The sequence below is a fragment of the Pseudorca crassidens genome, chromosome 2 (assembly GCF_039906515.1).
Source record: "Pseudorca crassidens isolate mPseCra1 chromosome 2, mPseCra1.hap1, whole genome shotgun sequence".
Taxonomy (NCBI): Eukaryota; Metazoa; Chordata; class Mammalia; order Artiodactyla; family Delphinidae; genus Pseudorca; species Pseudorca crassidens.
This window is the reverse complement of record NC_090297.1, coordinates 184,667,289-184,675,226: the sequence shown is the minus strand read 5'-3', so window position 1 is coordinate 184,675,226 and position 7,938 is coordinate 184,667,289. Positions and strand designations below refer to the sequence as shown.

Genomic DNA, 7,938 nt, shown 5'->3' with positions numbered 1-7,938 from the left:
CTATTTTGTCTTGGGTCCTTAAGGAGTATGGATAGATGAGTGAGAAGGTTGGTAATTCAGAACCAAAGCTTAGCATGTGACCAAAGCTTAGCATGTCAATCACTAAGGACTCTGCAGTAGGGGCTCCCCAGGGCCTCAGGAAACCCAACTTCCCTGCAGCTTCCCGAGGCTTCGACCACGTGACAAAGATGCTGGGCTGACACTCACGCACACACAGAGATAAGCACCGCAGAGCTGCCTCAAAGCAGAGGTTTTAAAAAATACTCGGTGAAGCTCAGAAAATAGGGAGTGGCAGCAGTCAGCTGCTCTTGTGAGAGAGACACACACAGACATCGGGTCCTCTGCTGGCCTCCATCACCTAGTACTTTATTTTTCGTGCCTAGGCAGGGGCTGAGGACAAATACACTGGACAAAACGCGTTGGTCTCCTTCATCCAGGAACGAGGGGCCGCGGCCGCACCTCTGCCCTGAAGCGGGGCTGGGCGTTGAGCCACGTGGTCTGCTCGCCGGCTTTGGTGAGGAAAGGAGTTGGGGGCTGGGGGGGGAGGGCACACACTCCAGTCCTGGAGAGGCCGGCTTCTTCTCAAGGTGCTGGGCGTTGCGAGTTTAGCCCTGGGACCCAGCTTTTCTTTTCTGAGGGATCCCAGTGGTCTCGACCAAGAAGCAAGGGCGTAGGTGGGAAAGAATGCTGTGGGTCTGCACTGGCCACTCATTCCAGGGTGGAGGCAGTGGGGCTCGGGCTTCAGCTCCAGAGGACTCGGGATGAGCACCCCGAGGGTCCTAGCACCGTGAGGAGTTTCGGCCTGCCCCGGTCGCCATGTCACCGTGATTCCTGGGGGATGATGCACGCCCACAGCCAGGGGCCCAGGCTCCAGAGGGAAGGCGGAGGGGCAGTGCCACTTCGCCAGATGGGATCCCGCTTCTTGGAGGCAGGCGGCTGGAGACCCGGGCTAAACGCGGCAGTCAGCCGAGAGCAGAGCGGTGGATCCCCCGGGAACGGAGATGAAACGCCGGAACCTGAGGCCTCCAGAGCCAGCCCGCTGAGGATCCACGTAAACTTCGCGGTGGTATCCACGGTGACCAGGGAAGCGGGAATCGCTGTGGGGGGTCTGAGGCAGTTGGAATGGAGGAAGAGGGTCACCCCTTTCCTTTTTCTCAAGTAGCCAGTTAACGCCCATGACCGAAGGCACTGGCTGGGCAGCACCGAGAACAGAGAGAAAGGCTCAGCCCCCGGGTGGAGACGGCGCTGGGAGCCTGAGCCCGGCCACGGGACTGCAGCCGGGGAGGGGCCACGAGAGGCCAGAGCCCAGAGAAGGCCCGCTCGGGTGTCTCCCCGTCCTTCCAAGCTAGAACGCCCAGCTGCGGGGCTTTCCTCCTTCTGCACGGCAGAGACCTTAAGGCAGTGATGTCAGCACCATCCTTGGACAAGCAGCCTCTTCCCGCTCAGAATTGCATATTTTCCGGCTGAGCTGGGGGTCTCCACGGCTCTAGCAGCATCAGCAGACATCGTCTCGAGCAGAGACGAGCCCGTCTCCCATGGCAGCCACCAGGTGAATGCAGAAGCTTTTGGAGGGAGCAATCTGGACCACCTTTTGGACCTAAATGAAAGTCTTCCGATATGAAGATTCAGAGGCAGCTACTCCTTGGTTTGGCGGGACAGAGCGATCCTGGTTAGTGATTAGTGTGCCTGTAGGTTCTGATAAGGTCTTGTGCTACTTGGGGATCTGAAGAGCAAACACGCGGGCCCAGGCTCATCACACATCCCTGGTCTGCAGAGCCCCAAACCGCAGCCTCACCAGGCAACCCAGTGCGCTGGACAGCTAATCACGGGCTTCTCGTTGGCTGGCTCCTGGGGTTTTGGCTCCGTTTCTCAGGTGATCCTGACGGTCCAGAAAACAAGGAGACGTGTGCATTTAATGGAAGTTAACATTTGCCTGCTAGACTGTGAACATAAGGGCCCACGTCCTTTTTTTTTTTTTTTAACCTAGTGACTTGTACACGGTAAGCGCCCTGTAAGTGCTTGTCCGATGAAGGAATTAGGACTGCCGAAACTTCAGGGCAACTTCTGCAAAAAGTGGATCCCTTTGGAAGGCAGATCTCTGCCACCAAATCAAACTCCTTATATTCTGATTGGGAACATCTCACATGGATGTCCACTCCTAAGGGACTAGTCACTTGTTCGAAACCAACAGTAAAGGCCGGCTGGGGACTGTGGATTCAGTTGGGCAAAGCGGTCGCCGTCAGGATAGCGCAGCGAGGGGCTCCACAGGCCCCAGGACAGAGAGACTTCCAGTTTGCGGTTTTCCTCCGGTCCACGGGGAAGCTCAGATTAGATCTTGTATCAGGGTGAGGCGATGCGCTCTCCTCCAGAGGCTGGCTGCCGGGCTCCAGGCAGAGCGTGTGTTTTCTCAAAAGGGACCTCGAGGTCCCTCGTGTCCCGCTGCTGAGCCAATGCTACATGTCCCACGTGAGCCCCAAGGGTGGCAGACACAGTGGCATGGCAGGTGTCTAGCTGGTACCAATCAGGTGGCATCGGGCTCTCCAAAGAGCGGCTTGGAAAAGCAACGTGAGCATCTCGTGGACGTGGGAGGAAATGGGGAAAAAAACAAACCAAAAAAAGAGGAGGAGAATAAATAGGCAAATGGGAGGGGAAAATGGAAACAAAACAAAAAACAAAAATAAAAAGTAAAAAAAGTAGGGTTTATTGACTCATGCGTGTTAAATTAGAGGCTGAGATGGAGCCGGCGGTGCTTCTCTGAAGGCTGTGGTGGCACCTCTGGGGTCTGGCAGCTTCTCAGCTCACAGCCGTCTCGTCGGTGCCCCCATGTGGTCCAGACGGCAGGGCGGGCGGCACGCTCCCTGCCCAGGCAAATGGATTTCCTCCCTCCAGCTTCAGCTTTTGCTTTTTTTTTTTTTTTTAAACCCTTTACAGATTGATTTAAACGTTTTTAAATCACATGCTTCTTTTTCTGGGCTGCAGCCAAATCTTGGGGTGCGGGGAGAGCTGTTGGCAGTGGCGATGGAACAGGGCAGGGTCCGCGGGAAGGTCTGGGGAGCCACCGCCTCCCCCAGCAGATTCCCCCACGGGGCCGTGTCTCTGAGTTGTCTGTGAGCATCAGTTAGGAACTACTGCAGGCTTGTTTGATGTCTTCTGAACCCCTCCCCAGAAAGCTCAGGAGTTTGTAATTGAGACAAGAAATCAAGGAAAAAGACCCAGGATCATCTTTTCCCCAAAGTCACAAGAGGAGGCCAGGAAATGTACCTGGGGACACAGGTCCACCCACCAGTCCCACCGGGCGTTCTTTAAGGTGCAGCACCAGGAAGCCGCCCCCTCCTTCCACCTCCCCCCTCCTGTCCTCGTGGCCAGAGAGCCAGCGCCCAGGAGGAAGCGGGGAAGAGGAGGCTGCACGCAGCAGTGGCCGCGTCCTGCTGTCCTGCGACTGGCTGCCGGGCCCTCAGAGCGTGGCCTGGAGGTTGGGGTCCAGGATGCTTTCTCGGTCTGGAGACTCGATGTAATTGGCAGCCTCCTGAAGTTTCAGCAGCATGGCCATCTAAAGAGGGGCGGAGAGACAGTTACGGAGAGTTGGGACTTTGGGAAACACAGAAAACCACGCTGTGGGTCTGGTCCTGCGTCTGCAAGGGGCTGAGAGCCCAGAGAGTTTGCGGCTGGTTCAGGAAGAGGCCAAGATGACTGCTTCCATCCTGTGTGTAAGCTCGAATGCAGGGACCAGCCCTTGGGGGTGACGGGCAGGTAGGGTGCTGCTCTGGCCGTGACGTGCAGGGAAGGCCAGAGGGCAGAGCCACCTCCTCCCTGCAAGGTGCCAGCGCTCCCCGGCCAGTCCCAGGAGGAGGTGGGAAGGGCCCAAAAACCGTCTAACAGCTCTCCTTGTAACAGACCACGGCCCAGCGGCTGCATCCAGTGCCCTTAGGACCTGCTTCTCCCTAGTTCCCACCTCATCGCTTCAGCGGGGCCTGAGTTGTGCCACGCGGCACGTGGGATCTTAGTTCCCCGACCAGGGATTGAACCCGCACTCCTTGCATTGGAAGTGTGGAGTCTTAACCACTGGACCGCCGGGAAGTCCCACCTCCCGCCCTTCTTCCCTCAGTTTCCCTCAACACTTCACGACTCGGACTCTCCATTCAGCTAAGGAAGCCTCATTGCCTCTCTAGGGCTCTGCCTTCCAGCCTCCGTTTCCAGGATATTAGCACCTTCCCGATTTAAAAGCCTTTTGACACAGAGGACATCTGTTTTCTACAAGGTCAAAATTTAAATAATATGTCTTAGGACTAAAGTAGAGGAATCTCCTACTCGAAAAGGTAAAATTGCAAGGTCCTGGAGTTTGTGCACGTTAGGTTTTTCAGACCATCTACCAAATCATCCTCCAAAACAGTGACTGACAAATGCCCCCCCCAGCAGAACAAAGGTCCGAACTTCCCCACACGCATGATTCTGCAAAGGTGAAACAGTTATCTCCTTGTCGTAATACGTGTCTCCTCAGTGATTAGAGAGGGGAAGGGTCTTTTTCTGTTTGTATTGGCCCTTTTTAGAAATAGTATTTTTTAAATTAATTAATCTATTTATTTATTTATTTATTTTTGGCTGCGTTGGGTCTTCGTTGCTGCGCGCGGGCTTTCTCTAGTTGCGGAGAGCGGGGGCTACTCTTTGTTGCGGTGTGCGGGCTTCTCATTGCAGTGGCTTCTCTTGTTGCGGAGCACGGGCTCTAGGCACGCGGGCTTCAGGAGTTGTGGCACACAGGCTCAGGAGTTGTGGCTCGCAGGCTCTAGAGCGCAGGTTCAGCAATTGTGGCTCACGGGCTTAGTTGCTCCGCGGCATGTGGGATCTTCCCGGACCAGGGCTCGAACCCGCGTGCCCTGCATTGGCAGGCAGATTCTTAACCACTGCGCCACCAGGGAAGTCCCTTTATTGGCCCTTTGCATTTCCTCTAGTCAACGCCTGCCCCTTGCCTCCTTTGCCCATTGTTGTTCTGCGTGGCAGTTTTGGGGGGAAGGGTCACGTGTTCTGGGTGTCAGTCCTCTCTCGGCTACAAGCACTGCAGACATGTCCCCTAGTTTGTCACTTGTCTCAGCTTACTTTCCAAGGGCTCCTGAAGCCCCTGGACCGTGGCAGCCCGCAGGACGGCACCAGGGCAAGCACCCGTGGGTCCCACTGCTCTCCTGCTCTGGCCGCCGTTCCCACCTGGGCTCCGCGCGGACCCGGGTCTTTGCTAGAGGACACACACCTTGCTGGCGGGTGACACTGTGTAGCTTAGCCCGGGGTTCTGACGGTCAGAGTTTCCCACCCCCTGGCCTCATGCTTGTCCCGGCCTCCGGGCCCCAGCAGGCTGTGGACGAGGGTTCAGTTCTGTGACACTCTGACTTTTGCCTTAGAGCGGCCTCTACTCACCAGCGGGTCGGAGTCCAGGGAGCTGGGGGTGCTGTCCTTGACCGTCCTGTCTTCAGGGGGCGAAGCAATGCTGTGAGGGCCCACGGTGGGTGGGGGCAGGTGGTACAGCTTTGACTGGTCTTGTTGGGCTGATGGCCAGGGAAGAGTGTCCCGGACCCACTCGACGGGGTCCTCCCAGGCGGCTTTCTGCCCGTGAACCTGGAGAGAAGGAGAAATGTGATCACTGGGCGAGGACCCGCAGATGAGAGGCTTGTTCGTGGAGTCTCCTGAGGGCGTGTGTACTTCCTCAAACCTAAAGTTCGAGGCTCTGATCCCTGTGGGATTTCCTTTGAGTTTCCCAACGAGGGAAGTACAATAAGTTGGCATAAATTGGTAGAAACCATTCTGGAGGATAATTTGGCACACTGCATTAAAACTTAGCATGGACAAATCTTACAATCCCACGATTTTATTTTCCAAGTAAGAAATTCTTTCAGTTTAGTAATACCTCTTGAGAGAAATTTCACCTTTGTTGAAATGAGATATTATCTGTGTAAAAATGATGTAAGTCGGGGGACTTCCCTGGTGGCGCAGTGGTTAAGAATCCGCCTGCCAAGGCAGGGGACATGGGTTCAAGCCCTGGTCCGGGAAGATCCCACGTGCTGCGGAGCAACTAAGCCCGCGAGCCACAACTACTGAAGCCCGTGAGCCACAACTACTGAAGCCCGCGCGCCTAGAGCCCGTGCTCCTCAACAAGAGAAGCCACCGCAATGAGAAGCCTGTGCACCGCAACGAAGAGTATCCCCCGCTCTCTGCAACTAGAGAAAGCCTGCGCGCGGCAACAAAGACCCAACTCAGCCAAAAATAAATAGATTAATTTTTTAAAAACACAAAAGAGCTTTAAAAAAAATGACGTAAGTTGGAAAACTATTAATAATAATGCAAATTAAATGAAATAATGATACATTGCATCTCTAGAAATCTACCATATCATCAGGCAGTAACACATTACTGCTATGGATAATACGTGACCAGTAGGGTCTAGTCACCACATCACAGGTCATTGGATCATGCCCTAATTAACAGGTGAGAAAACTAAGGAGGTTTTTTTAAAAAATGACATTTTCCTTTCACACCAAGTTCTTATTCTAACTTTTACTTTTACAAGTGTTTTCACGTATTTCATTTGCCTTCGCAACACTGCCAGTGATTTAGGCAGAACAGAATTTATACCACCTCCTTTTTCACACATGAGGATATTAAACAGTTTAAATAACTTGGCCAGAGTAACATTTTATTAGTAGTTAGTAATGAGCTAAGGCTGTAATAGGGTTTTACTTAATTCTTTGCTCAATTATTTCTCTAACTGCCCTGATCCCTAGAGCAGAGTCAGAAGGCCTAGGGCTGGACACACGGCCCCAGGGTCAGTGGTCATTTAGCGATTCGCTGAACGCTGGCCGAAGGCAGGAAAGCAGTGTGGTCTGTCCAGTGCCTCACCTGACCTGTCAGGAGGAGACCCTAAAGATCTCCGTGGCCCTGTGTCTAACCCTGTTTCTGCTCTGTGAGGTGGGCCAGCCTGGCGTCTGGGCTGAGCGGAGTCGAGGGCGGGCTCACCTTGATGCCGTCCTTGGCCCCTTCCTGCAGGTAGGGAATGATGGAGTTGTTCCATAGGTCAATGAACCAGGTCCGGAAGTCCTCAATGCCGATGGGGCAGGACAGAAAGAAGCAGGGGCCTGGGAAGAGGATGGGGCCGTGAAGACGGCCGGGAACCTTGCTCTCCCTGCTCATCTGCCCCCTTGACTCCTTTACACCTGGCCGAGGGTCTCATAACCACAGGGTTGAAAGAAGCGCTGGGCTGGGCTAAACTGAGACTGACGTCAGGACGGGCGGGAGCTGAGAGCCTGGCTGTAGCCTCGTGAACGATGCCTCCCTGGGTGGACGGGAGGTGGGGGAGCGAGGGGAAGCTTTAAACTCCCCCGAAATCCCTTCCCAGTAATCGTGGGGAAACGAGGGCGAGGGGTCAGCTCTCTGACGGCTGACTCAGGGTGCGGACTGCACTGGGGGGCGCTTGCGCAGTGACTCGGGCACAGGGTCGGTGACTCTATGCGCTGAAGACATGAGAAGGAAAGGGAGTGCCCTGACCCCGGCCCCCAGGTGTGGCGCAGGAGGCCATGGCAGGGCGGGCCATACCGATGAGGAAGTCCGAGGTGCTGTGCTTCTCCAGGAAGGTGTGCAGGTGGTACCACAGCTTGGGCACCCAGTCCAGCACCCGCAGCAGCTCCTCCCTGTTGGCGTTGACGTCGCAGTCCGACTCCACCAGCTTCCTCCTCAGGTAGCGAACCAGGAAGCCGTTGGCGGGCTCCACGTTGTTGGAGAAGGTCAGCATCCTGCGGCCAGGGACGCGAAGGGTGGGGCGGAGTGCGCGGGGGCGTGTCCGGCTCATCCCCCGCGGGCCCATCCCCCCCCCTCCTCCCACCAATGCCCGTGGGGTCGCTGGACTCAGGGCCGCGGCAGAGCTGACTCTCGGATCGGTGACCCCCCTCAGGTAACCATCTG

At 55.5% G+C, this 7,938-nt stretch overlaps 1 protein-coding gene across 8 annotated transcripts in view; it reads right to left on the bottom strand.

The window, feature by feature from the left end:
• Window positions 1-332: 332 nt before the first annotated feature.
• NAV1 (neuron navigator 1) overlaps window positions 333-7,938 on the bottom strand; it is a 210,840-nt gene continuing 203,234 nt past the window's right edge. For all 8 annotated transcript variants that reach the window (XM_067729888.1, XM_067729889.1, XM_067729886.1 and 5 more), the window contains 4 exons: window positions 7,573-7,769; window positions 6,997-7,115; window positions 5,404-5,601; window positions 333-3,550 (listed from right to left, as the gene is read on the bottom strand). In XM_067729888.1, coding sequence (XP_067585989.1) covers window positions 3,455-3,550; window positions 5,404-5,601; window positions 6,997-7,115; window positions 7,573-7,769 — 610 coding nt within the window. In that variant the 3' untranslated portion in view covers window positions 333-3,454. The remainder of the gene's footprint in view (window positions 3,551-5,403; window positions 5,602-6,996; window positions 7,116-7,572; window positions 7,770-7,938) is intronic.